We start from the raw sequence: 27,587 nt of genomic DNA, 5'->3' as shown, positions 1-27,587 counted from the left end.
TTTTCTATACAAATTATATAGTTTGAGCTTTATCCTCAATTTTTAACTAATTTATAGGGTGTCGTATAAAAATTTTTATACAACGTTGCATCCATATGAAGTTATAGAGCCTCAAAGTAGGGACCAACATTTCGAAACAAATTAATTTCCTTGCAACCATTTAACTTATCAATTATCTTTAACATTTGGCGTTTAGAACTTTTATATTTTTCTTAAGCAGTAAGATTTTTTATATTTTTTATTATTGGTTACAGAGTTTTTCCAACATTCAGCATTTTTATATTATTTTAAGTAGTTAAAATACAAATTCAATTCTTGATGTAATTTTATTCACCCAATTTTTTGATTAAATTCAAATTTTTCCATTCCCAGTTTCCGTAAACTGGCCAGAACAGTAACTAGTGAAGTATGGAGTCTTATGGAAATTGACATTATAAATTCTTATTTGTGACCTCTGAATACTGGTATTAATAATATGGTATTATACTCGGTCAGTTGTTATGCATTACGAATAATACTATTTATTTTATATATACAAAAACTATGTACAATATATAAGTACCACGAATTGATAATTATTGAAATGTCAAACGAAACGTCAAAAGTCAAAACAACTCCGAGATCTTACTCAGAGTGTTCGAAAATGTATATAACCGAACACGAACCGAACAGTGAGGTCGAAATAAAACGGTTTGCCGAACGATACTGAACTGTCAATGTCAATGTCAGCCGAATGCAGTAATTATACGTTTGTGTTTTTGTTAATCTCATCAAATTTAAAGTATTTTCTCACTCTTGAATATATCGTTGCGTGAAATGAAAACATCTTGATAATATAGTCTCTACATCGCATATTTCAAGCAGCAGGTATAAAAGAACTAACTTACATAATGGATGCTTTCCATTAGTTAAGAACTGGTTTTGTAAAAATTATAACACAAAGTGTAGTATTAACAACATTAGAATATAAAATATGTAATTTTATTCACCCAATTTTTTGATCAAACACAAATTTTTCCATTCCAAGTGTCCGTAAACTGGTCAGAGCAGTAACTAGTGAATTATGGAGTCTTATGAAAATTGACTTTATAAATTCTTATTTGTGACCTCTGAATGTGGTATTATACTCGGTCAGTTGTTATGCATTACGAATAATACTATTTAATTTATAAATACAAAAACTATATACAATATATAAGTACCACGAATTGATAATTATTGAAATGTCAAAGGAAACGTCAAAAGTCAAAACAACTCCGAGATCTTACTCAGAGTGTTCGAAAATGTATATAACCGAACACGAACCGAACAGTGAGGTCGAAATAAAACGGTTTGCCGAACGATACTGAACTGTCAATGTCAATGTCAGCCGAATGCAGTAATTATACGTTTGTGTTTTTGTTAATCTCATCAAATTTAAAGTATTTTCTCACTCTTGAATATATCGTTGCGTGAAATGAAAACATCTTGATAATATAGTCTCTACATCGCATATTTCAAGCAGCAGGTATAAAAGAACTAACTTACATAATGGATGCTTTCCATTAGTTAAGAACTGGTTTTGTAAAAATTATAACACAAAGTGTAGTATTAACAACATTAGAATATAAAATATGTAATTTTATTCACCCAATTTTTTGATCAAACACAAATTTTTCCATTCCAAGTGTCCGTAAACTGGTCAGAGCAGTAACTAGTGAATTATGGAGTCTTATGAAAATTGACTTTATAAATTCTTATTTGTGACCTCTGAATGTGGTATTATACTCGGTCAGTTGTTATGCATTACGAATAATACTATTTAATTTATAAATACAAAAACTATATACAATATATAAGTACCACGAATTGATAATTATTGAAATGTCAAAGGAAACGTCAAAAGTCAAAACAACTCCGAGATCTTACTCAGAGTGTTCGAAAATGTATATAACCGAACACGAACCGAACAGTGAGGTCGAAATAAAACGGTTTGCCGAACGATACTGAACTGTCAATGTCAATGTCAGCCGAATGCAGTAATTATACGTTTGTGTTTTTGTTAATCTCATCAAATTTAAAGTATTTTCTCACTCTTGAATATATCGTTGCGTGAAATGAAAACATCTTGATAATATAGTCTCTACATCGCATATTTCAAGCAGCAGGTATAAAAGAACTAACTTACATAATGGATGCTTTCCATTAGTTAAGAACTGGTTTTGTAAAAATTATAACACAAAGTGTAGTATTAACAACATTAGAATATAAAATATGTAATTTTATTCACCCAATTTTTTGATCAAACACAAATTTTTCCATTCCAAGTGTCCGTAAACTGGTCAGAGCAGTAACTAGTGAATTATGGAGTCTTATGAAAATTGACTTTATAAATTCTTATTTGTGACCTCTGAATGTGGTATTATACTCGGTCAGTTGTTATGCATTACGAATAATACTATTTAATTTATAAATACAAAAACTATATACAATATATAAGTACCACGAATTGATAATTATTGAAATGTCAAAGGAAACGTCAAAAGTCAAAATAAATCCGAGATCTTACTCAGAGTGTTCGAAAATGTATATAACCGAACACGAACCGAACAGTGAGGTCGAAATAAAACGGTTTGCCGAACGATACTGAACTGTCAATGTCAATGTCAGCCGAATGCAGTAATTATATTATATTATAATTATATAATTAGTTTCTAGATGAAAACCTTCATGTTATAAGTCTTTGACATTTCTAACGTGAGTTTAAGATTAATGTTTGACCTTATCGATTTTTATTTGATTGAACCAGTCATTTCACCAAACCGGCTACCTGGTGAAACTTCTGAGGATAATCCCAGAAAAATCTGGCCCTAAATAAACACAAATTTGGCATTATGATTGAGATTGGAACATTGTTATATGCTTGATTGAGGACCATTCAATTTTGGTGTCATTTTAAGGGAGTTTTTTGAAATGCCAATATCCAAACAAGTGGATTGGAAATAGAAATAATTATGCTCAAGATTGGCCGATTCTCGATCACCGGACGTCAATAAATTTGATCACTTTTTTGGAAGGCGTTGAAGGATTATGTTTATTCTTCTCCAGTTGATTCCCGACAAGAATTTATTGAATCACATTACAGACAATCTGAACTGAATACATTTTTATTTAGATTACTTTCTCGATGTAGTTGTGGCAAAATTTTCAATTATAATATCTCGTTTTCCACACACAATCTTGTTAATAATAATCTTGTTAATAATAATCCAATTTTGCTTTTGAAATAATTGATTAAATTACTACCCTACCAGTTCGGGGCTTGCGGCTTCAACCCCCTTCCTAAATCCTCTCTATATCCAACATTGACCAAAGTGTATTCTATTTAATATGTATTCGGAAATTTTCCCTTTTCTTATAATTCAATTTGTGATCAGTTATTATCATTTATACGTAGAATAAAATGGAGAATCTTGTGGGAATAAAGAACCATTCAAGCTCCTACAATTCTCGAATGGTTGAACAGCGTTATCAGTATAAAACGTCCGTACTCAAATATTCACGACTACTACACAATTTCTCTATTCCTCAAGACGAAGTGGATGCTTCAACAACTTTTATACGTGCTTACGTATTGAAATGTGTGCGTGGTCTTTTTAGAAAGGCACCAGAGACACGACGTAATGGAATACAATCAAATTGGGCTCAAATATTTGTTTACTTTACACATAAAATCGTCGGTAATAGAGATATCTGGATTTACGTGAATATTTTCAACTTAAGATTAAGATTTTTTTAATTCACTTTCATGTTATTTGTGAAATTTATGAATATTCTTATGGAAATCTCCGAGAATTTGTATTTTCCTCTACTAGAGACTATTTTTAGGAATTAGAGAGTAATAAAGTGATGAATCATTCGCAATCCATAACTTCTTTTAGTAGACAGTTGCCAAGTCGAGCAAAAAAACGGGATTCTCCAACATCGTTTTCTCGAACCAGTTCAGGCCATTTTCGACTCCCTATAACTTAGCTGTAGATTGAACTGGAAGCTTGAATTTTTAGTAATCAAACAAGCGAAGTATAAACAAAGTATAGTTCAAATTTGATTTAATTTGAACTAGTAGTTTAAGAAATATGACTAGTGAAAGTTTTTAATTTCGTAGTTCACTGAATGACCGATCATCTAAATTCGAATGCAATTCTAATCGACATAGAACCTTCAAATTTTGATTTCAACTAGTGCTTAGTGTATAATTCACGAAAAAAACTGCAATTTCATAAAATAAATAATTAAATGTTAATGGTTCTATCGGTATAATGCAGAAAGTAAAGGTTGATGCTGGAACTGTTCATCAAAGTCTCAATAATGGATATCGGTTCTGCAGTTTTCACATCCCGTTAAGATTACGTGGAACTTTCAAGAGTTACAAGTCTGGGTTACATCTAATCAATTTCGAATCCTCAATTTTGATAATACAATGTACTAAGAAGCATTTACCAATAAAGACAGCGAGTGGGCATTGAAAAAACTGTAGCTGAAGCTCGAGCTGAAGCTTTGAGAAAATTCGTTGTGGTATTTAAGAAGTAGAGACTACTGGAAAGGAAATGAGGAGGTTTATCTACAAAATGGAATGAGATGCAATCAAAAATAAAACTTGTAGAAAAAAACCAAGTCTCGTAAGCTATTCTACCGTAAAAACTTGCGAGATTCATGTAATACCAAGTCAAATTATTACATAATTAGCTAATATAACAAGTTCTTATAGTAACCACATTAATATTGAAATATATTGACTTGGCCATTGCATGAAAACAAAATCTTGGACGGATAAGAAAGAAGCAGGAAAATTGAAACATCTAAAAGTCTTCCAGCTCTTCCCGAAAATGGAAAAACCAAACCAAAGATAATAATTGTTCATATTTTTTTATTCCACCTCGTATCTACTAATTACCTTTTGAATATTCAAATTACTGGATGTTTTATTTTCTGTTTGCCCATATCCAGTTTTCAGTCCACGGCGTTTAATGTATTCAAAAATTTGGCAAGAAACTTGAAGATAATCCATTTAAATGAAAAGCTACTGTATGGTATTCATTGTTTGTTGAAGTTAATTATATTCAATTTTCCTTGTACAAATTTTATGTTTGTATATTTTACATAATTAACCATCAAATTTATATCAAAATTGGAAGGGAAAAGCGAGTTTGTGAACGAATAACAAAATACGTTGTTTACTTTTTTCTTGAAATGAACAACAAATTGATAATGAAAAAAATTTTTATCTTTCTAAAACACACCTGAAATATCTCGTTTGCAACAGTTGCTTTAATGTCATTTCATTTAAAGTTCTCGATGGAATAATCAACTATTTTCTTGCGCATCTACAAACTCGTGTTTTCCTTTAACTTTCGCCATAAATTTCCAGTTTAATTATATAGAATTTACGCACGAATTGCATAGATAATAGACACGGAAAATTGAAGTTTAGTTACACAAACAATAGCTACACAGTATCTTCGTTGATACAACGATTATTTAACGAGAGGTAAGATAGGTCAAACTATAAAAACACCAAAACGATATATATCCACTAGGTAAGTTCCGTTTTTATTTGTATCAGCGCCAGCGCTGCGATCGCAGTTCCGAGCATGCGCCGCTGTTACTATGACTCAAGCAGAAGGATCGCTACAGCCAATGCGTTCTTTGTAGTTCCTTATAATGTCAGCCTTAATTGCAAATGCCGTTTTACACAAGAAACTAAACGCCTTTACAACTCGACAACTTACGTACACCGTTCTTTGGAACAGAAAAGGCATTTTGACATTTCCAGTTCTGTTTTATAAACTTTAGATAAAACAATCTTCTTTTGGTAAGGCAATTTGGAAGTTCTAAAGCTCTTTTCTTCATTCTCCTTCAGTTTTAATTCTTCCAGTGTTGTATAGAGTTTTCATCCAACACCTTACAAGTTTCTTTCATTTTTCTGTTCTCAGTATCGACTTTTCATCTGTTCTTCAAAATTTCTACAGTTTTTTTTAGTAAAAATAAAGTTCAAGTAGTAAGTTTGGTATCTCCAATTGTTTTTACAAACTTCAGCAGTATCTACAAAGTATAATACTTCTAGACTTAATCATTTTCTAGACTCTACATGCTTTCTCTTGTTTTTTCATGTTTTTTTACTTCGACATTTCACTGTTATTTGGTTTTTCACTCGTGTTGTACAGTTTTTTTTAGTAAAAATAATGTTCAAGTAGCAATTTGGTATCTTCAATTGTTTTTACAAACCTCAGCAGTATCTACAAAGTATAATACTGCTAGACTTAATCATTTTCTAGACTCTACATGCTTTCTCTTGTTTTTTCATGTTTTTTTACTTCGACATTTCACTGTTATTTGGTTTTTCACTCGTGTTGTACAGTTTTTTTTAGTAAAAATAATGTTCAAGTAGTAAATTTGGTATCTCCAATTGTTTTTACAAACTTCAGCAGTATCTGCAAAGTATAATACTTCTAGACTTAATCATTTTCTAGAATCTAGACGCTTTCTCTTGCTTTTTCATGTTTTTTTATTTCGACATTTCACTGTTATTTGGTTTTCCATTCGTGTTGTACAGTTTTTTTTAGTAAAAATAATGTTCAAGTAGCAATTTGGTATCTTCAATTGTTTTTACAAACCTCAGCAGTATCTACAAAGTATAATACTTCTAGACTTAATCATTTTCTAGACTCTACATGCTTTCTCTTGTTTTTTCATGTTTTTTTATTTCGACATTTCACTGTTATTTGGTTTTCCATTCGTGTTGTACAGTTTTTTTAGTAAAAATAATGTTCAAGTAGCAATTTGGTATCTTCAATTGTTTTTACAAACCTCAGCAGTATCTACAAAGTATAATACTTCTAGACTTAATCATTTTCTAGACTCTACATGCTTTCTCTTGTTTTTTCATGTTTTTTTATTTCGACATTTCACTGTTATTTGGTTTTCCATTCGTGTTGTACAGTTTTTTTTAGTAAAAATAATGTTCAAGTAGCAATTTGGTATCTTCAATTGTTTTTACAAACCTCAGCAGTATCTACAAAGTATAATACTGCTAGACTTAATCATTTTCTAGACTCTACATGCTTTCTCTTGTTTTTTCATGTTTTTTTACTTCGACATTTCACTGTTATTTGGTTTTTCACTCGTGTTGTACAGTTTTTTTTAGTAAAAATAATGTTCAAGTAGTAAATTTGGTATCTCCAATTGTTTTTACAAACTTCAGCAGTATCTGCAAAGTATAATACTTCTAGACTTAATCATTTTCTAGAATCTAGACGCTTTCTCTTGCTTTTTCATGTTTTTTTATTTCGACATTTCACTGTTATTTGGTTTTCCATTCGTGTTGTACAGTTTTTTTTAGTAAAAATAATGTTCAAGTAGCAATTTGGTATCTTCAATTGTTTTTACAAACCTCAGCTGTATCTACAAAGTATAATACTTCTAGACTTAATCATTTTCTAGACTCTACATGCTTTCTCTTGTTTTTTCATGTTTTTTTATTTCGACATTTCACTGTTATTTGGTTTTCCATTCGTGTTGTACAGTTTTTTTTAGTAAAAATAATGTTCAAGTAGCAATTTGGTATCTTCAATTGTTTTTACAAACCTCAGCAGTATCTACAAAGTATAATACTGCTAGACTTAATCATTTTCTAGACTCTACATGCTTTCTCTTGTTTTTTCATGCTTTTTTACTTCGACATTTCACTGTTATTTGGTTTTCCATTCGTGTTGTACAGTTTTTTTTAGTAAAAATAATGTTCAAGTAGCAATTTGGTATCTTCAATTGTTTTTACAAACCTCAGCAGTATCTACAAAGTATAATACTGCTAGACTTAATCATTTTCTAGACTCTACATGCTTTCTCTTGTTTTTTCATGCTTTTTTACTTCGACATTTCACTGTTATTTGGTTTTCCATTCGTGTTGTACAGTTTTTTTTAGTAAAAATAATGTTCAAGTAGCAATTTGGTATCTTCAATTGTTTTTACAAACCTCAGCAGTATCTACAAAGTATAATACTGCTAGACTTAATCATTTTCTAGACTCTACATGCTTTCTCTTGTTTTTTCATGTTTTTTTACTTCGACATTTCACTGTTATTTGGTTTTTCACTCGTGTTGTACAGTTTTTTTTAGTAAAAATAATGTTCAAGTAGTAAATTTGGTATCTCCAATTGTTTTTACAAACTTCAGCAGTATCTGCAAAGTATAATACTTCTAGACTTAATCATTTTCTAGAATCTAGACGCTTTCTCTTGCTTTTTCATGTTTTTTTATTTCGACATTTCACTGTTATTTGGTTTTCCATTCGTGTTGTACAGTTTTTTTTAGTAAAAATAATGTTCAAGTAGCAATTTGGTATCTTCAATTGTTTTTACAAACCTCAGCAGTATCTACAAAGTATAATACTTCTAGACTTAATCATTTTCTAGACTCTACATGCTTTCTCTTGTTTTTTCATGTTTTTTTATTTCGACATTTCACTGTTATTTGGTTTTCCATTCGTGTTGTACAGTTTTTTTTAGTAAAAATAATGTTCAAGTAGCAATTTGGTATCTTCAATTGTTTTTACAAACCTCAGCAGTATCTACAAAGTATAATACTGCTAGACTTAATCATTTTCTAGACTCTACATGCTTTCTCTTGTTTTTTCATGTTTTTTTACTTCGACATTTCACTGTTATTTGGTTTTTCACTCGTGTTGTACAGTTTTTTTTAGTAAAAATAATGTTCAAGTAGTAAATTTGGTATCTCCAATTGTTTTTACAAACTTCAGCAGTATCTGCAAAGTATAATACTTCTAGACTTAATCATTTTCTAGAATCTAGACGCTTTCTCTTGCTTTTTCATGTTTTTTTATTTCGACATTTCACTGTTATTTGGTTTTCCATTCGTGTTGTACAGTTTTTTTTAGTAAAAATAATGTTCAAGTAGCAATTTGGTATCTTCAATTGTTTTTACAAACCTCAGCTGTATCTACAAAGTATAATACTTCTAGACTTAATCATTTTCTAGACTCTACATGCTTTCTCTTGTTTTTTCATGTTTTTTTATTTCGACATTTCACTGTTATTTGGTTTTCCATTCGTGTTGTACAGTTTTTTTTAGTAAAAATAATGTTCAAGTAGCAATTTGGTATCTTCAATTGTTTTTACAAACCTCAGCAGTATCTACAAAGTATAATACTGCTAGACTTAATCATTTTCTAGACTCTACATGCTTTCTCTTGTTTTTTCATGCTTTTTTACTTCGACATTTCACTGTTATTTGGTTTTCCATTCGTGTTGTACAGTTTTTTTTAGTAAAAATAATGTTCAAGTAGCAATTTGGTATCTTCAATTGTTTTTACAAACCTCAGCAGTATCTACAAAGTATAATACTGCTAGACTTAATCATTTTCTAGACTCTACATGCTTTCTCTTGTTTTTTCATGCTTTTTTACTTCGACATTTCACTGTTATTTGGTTTTCCATTCGTGTTGTACAGTTTTTTTTAGTAAAAATAATGTTCAAGTAGCAATTTGGTATCTTCAATTGTTTTTACAAACCTCAGCAGTATCTACAAAGTATAATACTGCTAGACTTAATCATTTTCTAGACTCTACATGCTTTCTCTTGTTTTTTCATGTTTTTTTACTTCGACATTTCACTGTTATTTGGTTTTTCACTCGTGTTGTACAGTTTTTTTTAGTAAAAATAATGTTCAAGTAGTAAATTTGGTATCTCCAATTGTTTTTACAAACTTCAGCAGTATCTGCAAAGTATAATACTTCTAGACTTAATCATTTTCTAGAATCTAGACGCTTTCTCTTGCTTTTTCATGTTTTTTTATTTCGACATTTCACTGTTATTTGGTTTTCCATTCGTGTTGTACAGTTTTTTTTAGTAAAAATAATGTTCAAGTAGCAATTTGGTATCTTCAATTGTTTTTACAAACCTCAGCAGTATCTACAAAGTATAATACTTCTAGACTTAATCATTTTCTAGACTCTACATGCTTTCTCTTGTTTTTTCATGTTTTTTTATTTCGACATTTCACTGTTATTTGGTTTTCCATTCGTGTTGTACAGTTTTTTTTAGTAAAAATAATGTTCAAGTAGTAATTTGGTATCTTCAATTGTTTTTACAAACCTCAGCAGTATCTACAAAGTATAATACTTCTAGACTTAATCATTTTCTAGACTCTACATGCTTTCTCTTGTTTTTTCATGTTTTTTTATTTCGACATTTCACTGTTATTTGGTTTTCCATTCGTGTTGTACAGTTTTTTTTAGTAAAAATAATGTTCAAGTAGCAATTTGGTATCTTCAATTGTTTTTACAAACCTCAGCAGTATCTACAAAGTATAATACTTCTAGACTTAATCATTTTCTAGACTCTACATGCTTTCTCTTGTTTTTTCATGTTTTTTTATTTCGACATTTCACTGTTATTTGGTTTTCCATTCGTGTTGTACAGTTTTTTTTAGTAAAAATAATGTTCAAGTAGCAATTTGGTATCTTCAATTGTTTTTACAAACCTCAGCAGTATCTACAAAGTATAATACTTCTAGACTTAATCATTTTCTAGACTCTACATGCTTTCTCTTGTTTTTTCATGTTTTTTTATTTCGACATTTCACTGTTATTTGGTTTTCCATTCGTGTTGTACAGTTTTTTTTAGTAAAAATAATGTTCAAGTAGCAATTTGGTATCTTCAATTGTTTTTACAAACCTCAGCAGTATCTACAAAGTATAATACTTCTAGACTTAATCATTTTCTAGACTCTACATGCTTTCTCTTGTTTTTTCATGTTTTTTTATTTCGACATTTCACTGTTATTTGGTTTTCCATTCGTGTTGTACAGTTTTTTTTAGTAAAAATAATGTTCAAGTAGCAATTTGGTATCTTCAATTGTTTTTACAAACCTCAGCAGTATCTACAAAGTATAATACTTCTAGACTTAATCATTTTCTAGACTCTACATGCTTTCTCTTGTTTTTTCATGTTTTTTTATTTCGACATTTCACTGTTATTTGGTTTTCCATTCGTGTTGTACAGTTTTTTTAGTAAAAATAATGTTCAAGTAGTAAATTTGGTATCTCCAATTGTTTTTACAAACTTCAGCAGTATCTGCAAAGTATAATACTTCTAGACTTAATCATTTTCTAGACTCTACATGCTTTCTCTTGTTTTTTCATGTTTTTTTATTTCGACATTTCACTGTTATTTGGTTTTCCATTCGTGTTGTACAGTTTTTTTAGTAAAAATAATGTTCAAGTAGCAATTTGGTATCTTCAATTGTTTTTACAAATCTCAGCAGTATCTACAAAGTATAATACTTCTAGACTTAATCATTTTCTAGACTCTACATGCTTTCTCTTGTTTTTTCATGTTTTTTTATTTCGACATTTCACTGTTATTTGGTTTTCCATTCGTGTTGTACAGTTTTTTTTAGTAAAAATAATGTTCAAGTAGTAAATTTGGTATCTCCAATTGTTTTTACAAACTTCAGCAGTATCTGCAAAGTATAATACTTCTAGACTTAATCATTTTCTAGACTCTACATGCTTTCTCTTGTTTTTTCATGTTTTTTTATTTCGACATTTCACTGTTATTTGGTTTTCCATTCGTGTTGTACAGTTTTTTTAGTAAAAATAATGTTCAAGTAGCAATTTGGTATCTTCAATTGTTTTTACAAATCTCAGCAGTATCTACAAAGTATAATACTTCTAGACTTAATCATTTTCTAGACTCTACATGCTTTCTCTTGTTTTTTCATGTTTTTTTATTTCGACATTTCACTGTTATTTGGTTTTCCATTCGTGTTGTACAGTTTTTTTAGTAAAAATAATGTTCAAGTAGTAAATTTGGTATCTCCAATTGTTTTTACAAACTTCAGCAGTATCTGCAAAGTATAATACTTCTAGACTTAATCATTTTCTAGACTCTACATGCTTTCTCTTGTTTTTTCATGTTTTTTTATTTCGACATTTCACTGTTATTTGGTTTTCCATTCGTGTTGTACAGTTTTTTTAGTAAAAATAATGTTCAAGTAGCAATTTGGTATCTCCAATTGTTTTTACAAACTTCAGCAGTATCTGCAAAGTATAATACTTCTAGACTTAATCATTTTCTAGACTCTACATGCTTTCTCTTGTTTTTTCATGTTTTTTTATTTCGACATTTCACTGTTATTTGGTTTTCCATTCGTGTTGTACAGTTTTTTTAGTAAAAATAATGTTCAAGTAGTAAATTTGGTATCTTCAATTGTTTTTACAAACCTCAGCAGTATCTACAAAGTATAATACTTCTAGACTTAATCATTTTCTAGACTCTACATGCTTTCTCTTGTTTTTTCATGTTTTTTTATTTCGACATTTCACTGTTATTTGGTTTTCCATTCGTGTTGTACAGTTTTTTTAGTAAAAATAATGTTCAAGTAGTAAATTTGGTATCTTCAATTGTTTTTACAAATCTCAGCAGTATCTACAAAGTATAATACTTCTAGACTTAATCATTTTCTAGACTCTACATGCTTTCTCTTGTTTTTTCATGTTTTTTTATTTCGACATTTCACTGTTATTTGGTTTTCCATTCGTGTTGTACAGTTTTTTTAGTAAAAATAATGTTCAAGTAGCAATTTGGTATCTCCAATTGTTTTTACAAATCTCAGCAGTATCTACAAAGTATAATACTTCTAGACTTAATCATTTTCTAGACTCTACATGCTTTCTCTTGTTTTTTCATGTTTTTTTATTTCGACATTTCACTGTTATTTGGTTTTCCATTCGTGTTGTACAGTTTTTTTAGTAAAAATAATGTTCAAGTAGTAAATTTGGTATCTTCAATTGTTTTTACAAACCTCAGCAGTATCTACAAAGTATAATACTTCTAGACTTAATCATTTTCTAGACTCTACATGCTTTCTCTTGTTTTTTCATGTTTTTTTATTTCGACATTTCACTGTTATTTGGTTTTCCATTCGTGTTGTACAGTTTTTTTTAGTAAAAATAATGTTCAAGTAGCAATTTGGTATCTTCAATTGTTTTTACAAACCTCAGCAGTATCTACAAAGTATAATACTTCTAGACTTAATCATTTTCTAGACTCTACATGCTTTCTCTTGTTTTTTCATGTTTTTTTATTTCGACATATCACTGTTATTTGGTTTTCCATTCGTGTTGTACAGTTTTTTTTAGTAAAAATAATGTTCAAGTAGCAATTTGGTATCTCCAATTGTTTTTACAAACTTCAGCAGTATCTGCAAATTATAATACTGCTAGACTTAATCATTTTCTAGACTCTACATGCTTTCTCTTGTTTTTTCATGTTTTTTTATTTCGACATTTCACTGTTATTTGGTTTTCCATTCGTGTTGTACAGTTTTTTTTAGTAAAAATAATGTTCAAGTAGCAATTTGGTATCTTCAATTGTTTTTACAAACCTCAGCAGTATCTACAAAGTATAATACTTCTAGACTTAATCATTTTCTAGACTCTACATGCTTTCTCTTGTTTTTTCATGTTTTTTTATTTCGACATATCACTGTTATTTGGTTTTCCATTCGTGTTGTACAGTTTTTTTTAGTAAAAATAATGTTCAAGTAGCAATTTGGTATCTCCAATTGTTTTTACAAACTTCAGCAGTATCTGCAAAGTATAATACTGCTAGACTTAATCATTTTCTAGACTCTACATGCTTTCTCTTGTTTTTTCATGTTTTTTTATTTCGACATTTCACTGTTATTTGGTTTTCCATTCGTGTTGTACAGTTTTTTTTAGTAAAAATAATGTTCAAGTAGTAAATTTGGTATCTCCAATTGTTTTTACAAACTTCAGCAGTATCTGCAAAGTATAATACTGCTAGACTTAATCATTTTCTAGACTCTACATGCTTTCTCTTGTTTTTTCATGTTTTTTTATTTCGACATTTCACTGTTATTTGGTTTTCCATTCGTGTTGTACAGTTTTTTTTAGTAAAAATAATGTTCAAGTAGTAAATTTGGTATCTCCAATTGTTTTTACAAACTTCAGCAGTATCTGCAAAGTATAATACTGCTAGACTTAATCATTTTCTAGACTCTACATGCTTTCTCTTGTTTTTTCATGTTTTTTTATTTCGACATTTCACTGTTATTTGGTTTTCCATTCGTGTTGTACAGTTTTTTTTAGTAAAAATAATGTTCAAGTAGTAAATTTGGTATCTCCAATTGTTTTTACAAACTTCAGCAGTATCTACAAACTATAATACTGCTAGACTTAATCATTTTCTAGACTCTACATGCTTTCTCTTGTTTTTTCATGCTTTTTTACTTCGACATTTCACTGTTATTTGGTTTTCCACTCGTGTTGTACAGTTTTTTTTAGTAAAAATAAAGTTCAAGCACTAAGTTTGACTTCTACAACCATTTTGATCGTCTTTGGATAAAATAACGAAAACTGTATAACGCATTTTCTTTATATAACTAAACAGAACTTACTTTGTGGATATATCTTCAAACTCATGATTTTTTCTATAAAATATTCACATTGTAGTAATTTTTTGTAGTTTGATGTTGTGTGTAATTCCATAAACTTAATTAAGCAACAAATACATCGACCAAAATATCATACCTAAAGCTGATTTGACTCCTGTCCAGGCCTCCCTTACGTAAGTAAAAAATCTTCTATGTAGCGGTCTCCTATGCCTCCTCTTGATTGAATTATCTTCGGCAGTTTCTTCGTCGGAAGGGGCTGGTTGCTCAGAGAGAGGCTGTAGCCTCTGCTCACTGATGAGCGCTATATGGGGTTGCCTTCGATCTTTGCTCTGTGATTGCACCATGGGGTACATTATGGGCGAGGCATTTTGTGGCCTTTAGAAGCGTTCGGCCCCGCTACTGTCCTTCAGCTATCCATTAGTCATAAAGTAAAACGAGTTAGTAGATAAGCTAGTGTCGAGCATCGAAATGTACTTGTTAGTAAAATATCTGGAACGAAATTTTAGTATTAGTTCTAACTACTGAAAGGGAAATTATTTTTATACACGGCGGGACGGAATAAATTACATTACATTCGCCTCTCACGTTTATTTTTGATATCTGTATATATTACTATGTGCTTTAAATCAAATTTTAATTTTAAATGTATCAAATTAACGAAACTAACGAGTAAGCTTTGCGGCTTTAAAGTAAAATGCTAATCGAGATGCTAGATTTCAAATGCAAACACGTGAATTCGGTTTATATAACATTCAAATTGATGCAAATTCAAGAAGTAAGCCTCAATGGAAATTTCCCTATTCGTTGAAAAGTCTATTATGTTAAATGGTTTTATATTATTTACACCATCATACCATAGAATCACAATAGGAAGCTTGTTAGACATTTACATTCAATCAAAACAACCTTGAAGATCCTGAAGGGTGTCGAGTGGGAGTTTGAACCAACTCTAAAAACTCTTTACAACCACGGGGTAGCAAAAAGTCTTGCGAAAAAGTCTAAAACTCTATAATTTGGCACCTTGGTACAGCTGATCATGGAAGGGAAGATAGAAGGCAGACGGGGCCTGGGTAGAAAAAGATTTTCATGGTTGAAAAACCTTCGAGGTTGGTTGATACGCATGACTGAAGATCGTGAGGAATTCCAAAGGATTATTGCCAACCTTCATTAGAATGAAGCAGGCACTGGAAGAAGAAGAAGAAGTTAAAAAGTCTGACGCACTTTTCTGTGCCGAATTATCCACATAGAAAGAGTGGCAAATACTAATTGCTCCGCGAATTGGGGAGCCCCGAGTATCTTTATCCGAGTTGACGAAGTCCTCCCAACCGTCGACTGAAGGAGGTTCAATTCCCAGTTGTTTCCTGTTTTCGCAAACTCTGTTTTTTTTGAAGGAGTGTGTGGAGGACCGAAACTACAGATTTTATTATCCATAGCTTTGTTTTTCCCATTTCCCAACTAATTCGGGCATCTATCCACTCGAGAAAACTGACAAAAATTAATAAAATAGACAAAAAATATATATTATCAATAGTAAAATGCAAAATTTAGGGTCAAAGGAGTCAACTGGAATGAGAAGAATCACGCAGTCTTGGTTTGAGATAATCAATGAGAATTTTGGATCTGTTTCGATGACATCGTGTCTATCGTGAGAAATTTTCGAAAACGCATTAATAGTTTTGTTTCAAGTTGAATAAATATGCTGGATAATCTAACCTAATGTTCAAATATTTTGCAACAAAACCTGTGTCACAAATCGCATTTGATCCGGTGCTAATAATCTGTGGACGTAAGCATTGTTACCAGATTTAGAATCCTTTATATCTCCCGAAACTAAAGCCGTGTTGAAAGAGATTCTTGATTACACCAAAGTAGATATCAGAGCAGATAAAAGCCATTCCATAAAAAAAAAATCTATCGGTCTGATAATATTGGATTGCGGTGTGTTTTTCATTATATTAAATTGAATCTGGATAGGTTTGTAAATAGTAGCTGTCCCAATGATATAGATTTTCATCGTCGATTAATATTCTTTATTCCATCTAGTTTATTCGGTGTCACATACTCTTGTCCAGTGCTGCCCTAAAAATATTAACGTGCTCAAACCCTTATGTGATGCTCTATCTTGTCTTGTGAAGGATTAACTTCAATTCCAATTCCCATTCTGAATGCTTAGATACCTAGATTTCAGTTTGAATCTATAAACTCTGTGATCCATCATGCACTGTGTTCAAATTTAATACTTAAATCCCCTCATTTAGTACGGCTTTGATTGAAATCTTGTAGAATTATTCTCTAGGAAGTTTTTAAGATCAAATGAAGATCATAAATGAAGTATTTAGATACTTAACAGCGTCATTATGAAGTGAAAAAGAAAAGATTGTATTTGAACAAACGTTTATTCAAAGTATTGGACATAAAGTGGAAAATTCTTGCGAATAATGATTTAAGAATTGCTTTATACGTGTTTATGTTTCATCCTGTATAATATGTAAATAAAAAATGGATTGTGAATGTTAAATAGAAACTTCAAAGCATATATATTTAATATTTTTATAAGACCGCACGATTCAAGAAGAAGGTAGTAAAATTTTTCTTTTTTGTGTCATATTTTTCTAAAAGATTTATTTTCGGCGCTGCTGCGCCTGTTCAGAAAACGCGATGTATATTGCAATTTTCTCTCAAGCCACCGCATCTTTTCTTTTCTCCAATAATCCTGCATCTACAAAAGGGAATAAATATAAAAATACTGCTGTGAAATTCTTGTTATTGATTGGGTCACGTCCTATATGGAAGCTTAGTTCAATTGAAACGTTCAAATCACGAGTCTAGAAATGTCTACTATTTTATCATTTACTTTTTTTTTATATGGAATTATGCCAGCTCGGACAGTAGCAGTGATATTTATGCAAAAAAAACTTTATTGAATACAAAATTATTAGTCGCGCAATCACTGCAAATGAAGCATTCAAGTTTTCTGCGAGAATGGTTTCAGAAGTACCCGGACTTACCCAGAGATGGCGGTAGTTGCTTGAAAAAATCACCGTATCAAAAAGTACACAATCTATACAACATATATTTCAAGTTTGAAGACACCACGTTGTTTAGTATTTGTTTGGCGGCCATTAATAGTGAAGGTTTTCAGTGAATTTGTAAACATGGAAAATATTTTATTCCAAAAGGTTTAGCCCAACCAATATAAAAAGCTGAACTAGATTCTATTCTGGATGAGACTGCTCTTTCATTATCATCAGTTAAATATTAGGTACCAGAGTTTAAACGAGGTCGTACGACCACCGAAGACACCAGCATCGCAGTGGTAGACCAAATGAGGTGACGACTCCAGAAATGTTGATGAAACTCGAAAAAGCGGTACTGGATGATCTTTGACTAAAAGTGCACGTGCTAGAAGACATAGCAGGCATTTCAAAAAGTGCAGTACAACGCATTTTAACTGGAAATTTGAACAGCTGTACGCAAGGTGGACCAATTAAATAGATAGTGAAGGATAGATAGAATTAAAAATGAAATTAAGAAAAACATCTTACAAAAAGAAGCTATCGGAGAATAAATAGATAAGAAAACTGTAAACTGAAAGCAAAAACTATAGGAAGAAGTTGAAAGGAAAGACCAAGAAGCAAATGGAACGAAGAAACAAAGGCAACAGACAATAAATCAAATGGTGATATTGGCACAGCACAGAAAAAAGAAGGAAATGGATAAATGGATAATAAATAGATTTCTGATGCCCTACAGTGAGCAAAAGAAATAATTTAGACAAGAAGAAGTTCCCAATTTGATTTGATTACGAAAGATAACTAACTTTCAATTGCTTTTTTACTATACATTGGTTATACAATAGCAACCGAACATCTAAATAAGTTAGATAAGGCTACTATCTACTCAGATCTAATCTATCATACTGACAGATCAAAAACGCATTGGGAGTTCGTATCTATGTAAATAAACATAAATTAAAAGTTTCTCGGCCAGTTTACAAAGCTCTAAAAGCTCTAAAAGTTCGTTAATAGTAGGTGATTGGAAAATGAGTATGTGGGGAAAATAATGAGCAAAAGGTAATTTAGCTTTTGGTTGTATTGCAGAATGCTTCTCTAAAACATCTATCAAAAAATCAAAAGACTTGACATGACAACGAGACCAAAATTAATTTATTAACTGGTCGTCCAGTGTATCTTGGAAAGTACAACTGTAAATCAACATACAACCATTGGAGGTTGGCGGCAAGGTTCTACGAAAAGATGGAAAACACATCGTAATCATATCCAAGTCAATCGGAATCTAACAAGGAAGTTAGTGGTCGGTTAGTGGCATCACAACAAATTCGTTAAGGCTGTAGTATTAAGAGACGTATATCAATCTGTTGTAATATATTTCTGCACGCAGTAACCCTATTTCCTCACTACAATCCTGTTCAGCGAGAGGATTAGTTCTATTTTGTGAAAGCCTATTTCAGTTAATACTATAAGCCGCGCCAGAAATTTTAATTATCTCACAAAGGTTAAGTTATTAGCTTCTGTTATGATTGTTAATTTCCAAAATAAATGGAGATCAAATTGATAATTCCAATAAGGGATGCAAATGACTTGGTGATTAAAGAAAAACATCTTCAGAATTTGATTTGGGAGAAAGTTTTGTAATTTTCTTTTGTATTTTGGACGCGTCCTTCAATCTATCAACAGTTTCTCAAAAAAATGTTTATGTTAATAATATTACAATAATTGAATAATATATTATTATAAAATGTGAAATAAATTTCGAAATAACATGGATATCAGCCATTAATATTGGTTGCGTAGTGTCAGAACAAGACTAATGGATTGTAAATTATTACCATACATTATTGTGATTTACAAATTTACATAATTTTTGACATTGATACAAGTTTAGTTAGATACAATTGATTTATGCGGTCTTGTCTCTTGATAACGTTAATTAATATTGCACCGATGCGTTTATCAACCAGGATATACTATAACCGTTATAAAATTTCATTTCAACCCCAATCTGTTTCATAAATTATATTCGGTAAATCCCTTTGATATACGAAGCAACAGACTTGGAAAATCATAATTCGGATAATGTATTTTTGACATAGATATCCAGATCCAGAACATCATAAATTTCGTGAACACTCTTTAAACTAATTCACAATCCAATCTTTGAGAACTATACTTCTTTTGGAACGTTAAATTATTCTATCCATTTAGCAATGGTTCAGCTATTCCTCAACATAGTTACCACCAGATTTAGACGTCTTCAGCTCTTCGTAGTTGCCATAAAACATTGATAAGAGGAAGATCAGGGCAGTGGGATAAACAATTCAAACGCTCTTTGTCACTCAAAGCAGATGCTGCGCGACGAACGTGTATTTACTGGTTAGATTAACAATGATTCAGCTATTTATTAACACAGCCAGATTTAGACGACTTCAGCTCTTCGTAGTTGCGTTAAAACATTGATAAGAGGAAGATCAGGGCAGTAGGATAAACAATTCAAACGCTCTTTGTCACTCAAAGCAGATGCTGCGCGACGAACGTGTATTTACTGGTTAGATTAACAATGATTCAGCTATTTATTAACACAGCCAGATTTAGACGACTTCAGCTCTTCGTAGTTGCGTTAAAACATTGATAAGAGGAAGATCAGGGCAGTAGGATAAACAATTCAAACGCTCTTTGTCACTCAAAGCAGATGCTGCGCGACGAACGTGTATTTACTGGTTAGATTAACAATGATTCAGCTATTTATTAACACAGCCAGATTTAGACGACTTCAGCTCTTCGTAGTTGCGTTAAAACATTGATAAGAGGAAGATCAGGGCAGTAGGATAAACAATTCAAACGCTCTTTGTCACTCAAAGCAGATGCTGCGCGACGAACGTGTATTTACTGGTTAGATTAACAATGATTCAGCTATTTATTAACACAGCCAGATTTAGACGACTTCAGCTCTTCGTAGTTGCGTTAAAACATTGATAAGAGGAAGATCAGGGCAGTAGGATAAACAATTCAAACGCTCTTTGTCACTCAAAGCAGATGCTGCGCGACGAACGTGTATTTACTGGTTAGATTAACAATGATTCAGCTGTTTCTTAACACAGCCAGATTTAGACGACTTCAGCTCTTCGTAGTTGCGTTAAAACATTGATAAGGATAAGATCAGGGCAGTAGGATAAACAATTCAAACGCTCTTTGTCACTCAAAGCAGATGCTGCGCGACGAACGTGTATTTACTGGTTAGATTAACAATGATTCAGCTATTTATTAACACAGCCAGATTTAGACGTCTTCAGCTCTTCGTAGTTGCGTTAAAACATTGATAAGAGGAAGATCAGGGCAGTAGGATAAACAATTCAAACGCTCTTTGTCACTCAAAGCAGATGCTGCGCGACGAACGTGTATTTACTGGTTAGATTAACAATGATTCAGCTATTTATTAACACAGCCAGATTTAGACGACTTCAGCTCTTCGTAGTTGCCATAAAACATTGATAAGAGGAAGATCAGGGCAGTGGGATAAACAATTCAAACGCTCTTTGTCACTCAAAGCAGATGCTGCGCGACGAACGTGTATTTACTGGTTAGATTAACAATGATTCAGCTATTTATTAACACAGCCAGATTTAGACGTCTTCAGCTCTTCGTAGTTGCGTTAAAACATTGATAAGAGGAAGATCAGGGCAGTAGGATAAACAATTCAAACGCTCTTTGTCACTCAAAGCAGATGCTGCGCGACGAACGTGTATTTACTGGTTAGATTAACAATGATTCAGCTATTTATTAACACAGCCAGATTTAGACGACTTCAGCTCTTCGTAGTTGCGTTAAAACATTGATAAGAGGAAGATCAGGGCAGTAGGATAAACAATTCAAACGCTCTTTGTCACTCAAAGCAGATGCTGCGCGACGAACGTGTATTTACTGGTTAGATTAACAATGATTCAGCTATTTATTAACACAGCCAGATTTAGACGACTTCAGCTCTTCGTAGTTGCGTTAAAACATTGATAAGAGGAAGATCAGGGCAGTAGGATAAACAATTCAAACGCTCTTTGTCACTCAAAGCAGATGCTGCGCGACGAACGTGTATTTACTGGTTAGATTAACAATGATTCAGCTGTTTCTTAACACAGCCAAATTTAGACGTCTTCAGCTCTTCGTAGTTGCCATAAAACATTGATAAGAGGAAGATCAGGTCAGTGGGATAAAAAATTCAAACGCTCTTTGTCACTCAAAGCAGATGCTGCGCGACGAACGTGTATTTACTGGTTAGATTAACAATGATTCAGCTGTTTCTTAACACAGCCAAATTTAGACGTCTTCAGCTCTTCGTAGTTGCGTTAAAACATTGATAAGAGGAAGATCAGGGCAGTAGGATAAACAATTCACACGCTCTTTGTCACTCAAAGCAGATGCTGCGCGACGAACGTGTATTTATTGGTTAGATTAACAATGATTCAGCTGTTTCTTAACACAGCCAGATTTAGACGTCTTCAGCTCTTTGGAATTTCTTCTCAAGAACAGTGTTGTAAGATGAATAATCCAACATCTCTTTGTTCGTCAAAGAAGCTGATGCACCACAAGCTACATATGTATACCTCTTGTTTTGAACGGAAGTTTTTGCACTCACTCTCACAGTAACGGTAAACGTTTACTGTTCCACCAAGTGGAAGGAAATCAAAGAGATAGTTCAACGCCACCGTACACAATGTTTTCTGTATCGTTTTGAGGATTACAGAATGAAATGGAAGAGTTTCATCGGTTCTATGTCAGTTCTGCTTCTATGGATTTTGTGTTTCGATGTGAGGTTTGTCGGCACCAACTTGGAACGCAATTTTTTGAACAGCAGGTGCTTGGTGACAATTACAAGTAACAAGTTTCCGATATTTACGGAAAAGGGACGCATTATGCAGACTTTGACGACCTTCGGAAAACTGTCTTCACCAGCGACTCACAAAAAGCAAAACAAGATGTCTAAATACTACTATTATATCAATTCAAAAAGATGTATTCGAATGTTTTGTATGAAAGATAACAACTAAAGCATGTGCTTCAACAAATTAATACAATTTGCGCATTCGGAGTGCTTTCTATTATATAATTATTTGTGTAAATGTAATAGTTCCATTTTAACTATATATATATACAAATGATTTACTATGTAATACATTCGGTTTTACAGTTAGACGAGTTTCAAATTACACGCCCGTTACGCAGATAATAAATCTCCTTCAAAATAATAGTTTGCTGTTAAAGTTAGTGGCAACGAAAGAATATCATATACGGAGGAGATGCTGCTATTTCGGATATGCCGTGAACAATTTTTTGTTGGTTATTTATGTTCGTAATTTGAATTTTTCTTTTGAAAGGCCTTATGCGAAATACCTGCTTTAAGTGCGAGATTTGAAAGCTTACAACACGGAAGCGTATTTTTATCTTTACGTTTTTTGTGATTGTTTTACTGAAAATTTCACGAAAAGAACTAGGGTTATATGTTGGATGTAAATATTTGTCTACGCAGTTTAACAGTAGCAGTAAAAACAACTTACCGTAATACAACAACTCGGATTTTCTTTGTGCTAAATTTTGTTTATTCCACATCTATATGTAAACTGTTTTTTCGAAGATATTTCATTGTTCTTTAAAACTAATGAACGAATCAGTTTTTAAAGTTTTTAAATCAGTTTAACGTAACGTAAAAATAAATATTTGAATGTTTTAAATAATTTACAGACAAATATTTATGTAAAATTGAGTCTTCGACGAAAAGTACACGGGTTCATCTTTAGAAAAGGAGTAGAAACGCTTCGAGATGATAACGATTATCCTGAACCAAGTCAAAATAAACTAATGCTTGGTTTCTTCACGTTCTAATAACTTTAGTTAGAACTTTTAATTGTTTCTTTAGGATATTTCGAGTCCTAACTAACTAATAACTATTTGGTAAGTTGGTAACACTATGAAAGAAAGGAAAATAACTAATAAAACGTTTTTCTATTGACGGTTTCTTAAGATTTGTGTTTGTGACAACGATATAAGCTTCATTCTCTTTGTACGTGTTTTAATAAGGTTAATGTTGAAGTAGTAACTTGAAAATGCACACTCAACATGTCAGCCAAAGATAAAAAGATAAAAACTGACACCAACTTCCAGTTTCATCCTAGTTTTCTAATAATAATGGCTTCGTTCACGGTAGATAATTATGATTGTATTCTGAATATCTTATATTCTGAATATTAACTGGCCGAAAGTTTTTTTCTTGATATTTGTAAGTTTAAAATCAACTAGCACGTTTTTTAAATACAATTACATAAAAAACCGCAAAGGTTAGAGGTTATTTCGTGGTAAATATCACAAAAAGGATAAATGCACATGCGCCAGATTAAACATCCTTATTCATACGTATTGGACGTATTCAGAACGCGTTCGGAATTAGAAATCTGTGCTCTACGAACACAGGATTTTAAACTGCGCATGAATCTGGTAACAGAACATGTTCAGGATATCTATCGCGTAGAAATCTATCAAGAATGTACGTCCAAAATTTCCACTGGTTGACAATAATCCTAAAAGATTTTCCAACACTTGTCGATGTGCGCTGAAGCCTGATTGGAAATCAGAACGAAGACACATCGATGTATTTTGTATTTGTTAAGTACAATTAAAGAAAGAAGCTGCAGGTGATGAATAAAATAAAAAGAATGAAAAAATATTTATTAGTTTCATGCAAAAAGAATTTGATTTAAAAAAAAATCGTGAGACAACTAATACAGTTCATATTATCGAAGGGTTGATAAGACTAATCAGGTTTTATCTAAAACTACAGTATTAATAAACTTATTTTTTCATTTCTTTTCATATTTTGCTAGCGATTGGATGTCGCTAACGTAATAGTATTACCTCGATTCAAATAATGAGAGATGTTTCGTAAATATATTTCGAGAGGGATCTCTTTGATCCGAAATTGAAATGAAGCGGCATGTTCCAATCGAATCGAATATTTATTTTTAGATCGAGTGGTTCATTGAAAATATAGTTTCAATATCGCCAGTCGGTATTTGATAAGCATAAATATAAAAGCATCATACTTTCTGTATATGCAAATAAAACTGGTCAGCAATGGTATAAGATTGATGACTGACATATTTTTCTTATGGAACGATCAATGATCTTAGAATATTTGTACAAATCTTTACTTTTAATATAAGTTTCCATAATCGGAAATCTAAATTTACATGAAACGATTTTCGGTAGATCAATTTAGCTTTTAAAATATGTTTGGAATTCAAGTTAAAAAACTACTTTATCGATTGTCACAATCATAACCTATTTGCTTTGAGCTCTATTGATCTAGTCGATTAGATTGAGTATTGAAGTTACAATAGATATTTGGTGTTGCTCATTTTTTGTCCAAATCCTCATTCAGTCTCTTTGTTATAAACCTATCAAGCAATTTGTCAAACATGTTCGACTGGAAACATGGGCTATTTTGATATTCAAAGAAAAATGCCATTTTTTGAGATAAATGATCGGATTATTATTTCATTATAAAGAGGAAGGTATGCCGTTAATAATGGAACACAACATCAGCCAAATGGTCGCCACGACTGCGCTTACAGGACCATATCCTTTTCATGAAATTTTCCGTAATAAAATTGCAAAGCGGCTGCCCTATGTCCTCGATAGCCTCACTAATTCCATCTTTGAGGTCTTGAATCGATGCTGGACTGTTGGCGTAGACCTTATATTTCACGTGGCCCCAAAGGAAAAAGTCGCAAGGTGTTAAATCACAAGATCTCGGTGGTCAATTGTGATCACCTCTTCGAGAGATAACACGGTCCGGAAATTTTTCCCGTAAAAGATCGATGGTTTCGTTGTTTGTGTGGCACGTAGCGCCGTCTTGTTGAAAGTAAACGTTGTCCAAATCAATACCATCCAATTCCGGCCATAAAAAATCTTTAATTATCTCTCGATAGCGCAATCCATTCACCGTAACTGTTGCTCCAGCCTCATTTTCGAAAAAGTAAGGTCCAATGACACCGCCAGACCATAAACCGCACCAAACAGTCACGCGTTGACGATGGAGAGGATTTTCAACAATAACTCTTGGGTTTTCAGAGCCCCAGATTAGACAATTTTGTTTATTGACGTAACCACCAAGGTGGAAATGGGCCTCATTAGTTAAGATGATTTTTCGATGAAATTCCGGATCATTTTCATGCATTTCCAGGACCCAATCAGCAAAGACACGACGTTGCTGATGATCGGTCGGCTTTAGTTCTTGTGTTAACTGAACTTTATAGGCCTTAAGACCCAAGTCTTTATGCAAAATACGGTGTAATGACGTTTGTGGAATGGTTAATTCCAAAGAACGACGAGGAATGGACAAATCTGGGTTTTATTCAACATTTTGGGCTCCATCAGCTATATTCTCAGTTGTTCTTGAGCGACGTGCACGGGTTTTATTCTTCACATCACTAACTTGTCCCAACAGCTCAAATTTTTCCATCAATTTCTGTATTGCGGTCCGAGAAGGTACTTCACGTCGACCCAAAATTGTTTTAGTTTTACGAACCGTCTCTGCGAAACTTTCACCATTTTTATAGTGAATTTTAATAACTTCAATGCGTTGTTGAAGCGTGTATCGTTTCATTTTCATTAATGGCGTAGTTTCTACTTGTCAAATGTCAAAAAATGACAGCTTCAAAAGTGACATTTACCGAAATAGCGGGCTGTTCAAAATAACACCTCTTATTGGAAAACCCGAAAGTTTGAGAGACAGTTTCTTCGTTAATATGTCGGCTGGTTCTGCCGAACTAAAAAATTCGTATGCTAACCGCATAGAAATATCTTGTTTTTAATAGAATTTGATTTTATTATTATACATAGTTGCCTTCGAGGTCTATATAATAATTATAGTAGACATACAATTTTTCTATACCATTTTTTATAGTACGATTTGAATTCAGCCTCCAAATTAGCGATAATCTTTTCATTAGCGCAAAATTTCTATCCACCAAACATTCTTTTGAGTTCTGAGAACTGGAAAAAGTCGTTGGGGCCAGATTAGGAGAATACGGTGGACGTAGAAGCCATTTAAAGTCTAATGCATTTGATTTTACCATCATGTTCATTGGATTGATGAAACAGCGTTTTCTACTTCTAAAAGTGGGTCGTTTTTTCGCAATTCCGACAATCAAATACTCCAGAAACGATACTTAAAGCGCTTTAGATAAACTGGCGCGATAGATTAATTGTAGGTTAACTATAAACCAGATTTAGTCTCAATCAACCAAATTTTCTACATTATATAAGGGTACGTTTAGTCGAACAATCCTTTTCATGTTGTAACAGTCATTTCAAATACTTATTGTCCTTCATAAGGACACACTATATAATAGATAAGGCTAAAAAATTGTTTCATTTTTAATTCGACTTAAACCCATTTTCAACAGATGTTTCTTACTCTAATTTATTTATAAATACCGACAAATCTAATCAGAATTATTGCATTATGGTCAGTCTTTGAGAAACGTGGAAATCTGATCACTTAAATTGGGTAACATCGATGCTAAAGAGTCAGTTACAAACATATACTTGAAACTTATAGAAGCGTGTTAGCAATAAACATTTTTTTAACAAATTTAGAGTCTTATTTAAGACACTGTCTTCCTCGACGTATCGCAGGCGTTCGACAAAGTATGGCATCAAGATCTTCACCTAATACTTAAGTCTTCAAGATGATTCTGGAGTGCCTCAGGGAAGTGTACTGAGCCCCGTGCTCTACTTGATCTACACAGCCTACAACAAAACCACATAAGCATAATCCAATATTGGTTGAGTAGATGGTGCATGAAAGACAATGAATCTAAGCAATCTAAACTTAATGAGCAATATATTCCACAAGTAGATGACCTTAGATACCTTGGTATATACCTAGGTCGAAGGTTCAGGTGGAATAAACACATTTGGACCAAAAGCAAACAAATCGGTTTAAAAATCCGCGAAATGTATTGGTTGGTTTGAAGGTACTTTACAAAGTAATCATCAAGCCGATTTGGTGCTGTTGAATACAGTTATGGGGCACTGCATTCA

General features: G+C 32.1%; 1 protein-coding gene across 2 annotated transcripts in view; it reads right to left on the bottom strand.

The window, feature by feature from the left end:
* The window catches only part of LOC130445741 (Kv channel-interacting protein 1-like), a 136,516-nt gene that overhangs the window by 17,865 nt on the left and 91,064 nt on the right, over positions 1-27,587 (bottom strand). Inside the window, exon 2 of one of the 2 annotated variants that reach the window (XM_056781583.1) lies at positions 14,612-14,964. The exons of the other annotated variant lie outside the window; for it this stretch is intronic. Coding sequence (XP_056637561.1) covers positions 14,612-14,828 — 217 coding nt within the window. The 5' untranslated portion in view covers positions 14,829-14,964. The remainder of the gene's footprint in view (positions 1-14,611; positions 14,965-27,587) is intronic. 2 annotated transcript variants of the gene reach the window in all.

The sequence above is a fragment of the Diorhabda sublineata genome, chromosome 6 (assembly GCF_026230105.1).
Source record: "Diorhabda sublineata isolate icDioSubl1.1 chromosome 6, icDioSubl1.1, whole genome shotgun sequence".
NCBI lineage: Eukaryota > Metazoa > Arthropoda > Insecta > Coleoptera > Chrysomelidae > Diorhabda > Diorhabda sublineata.
The sequence above is the reverse complement of the archived record's forward strand: the minus strand, read 5'-3'. Positions and strand labels throughout refer to the sequence as shown.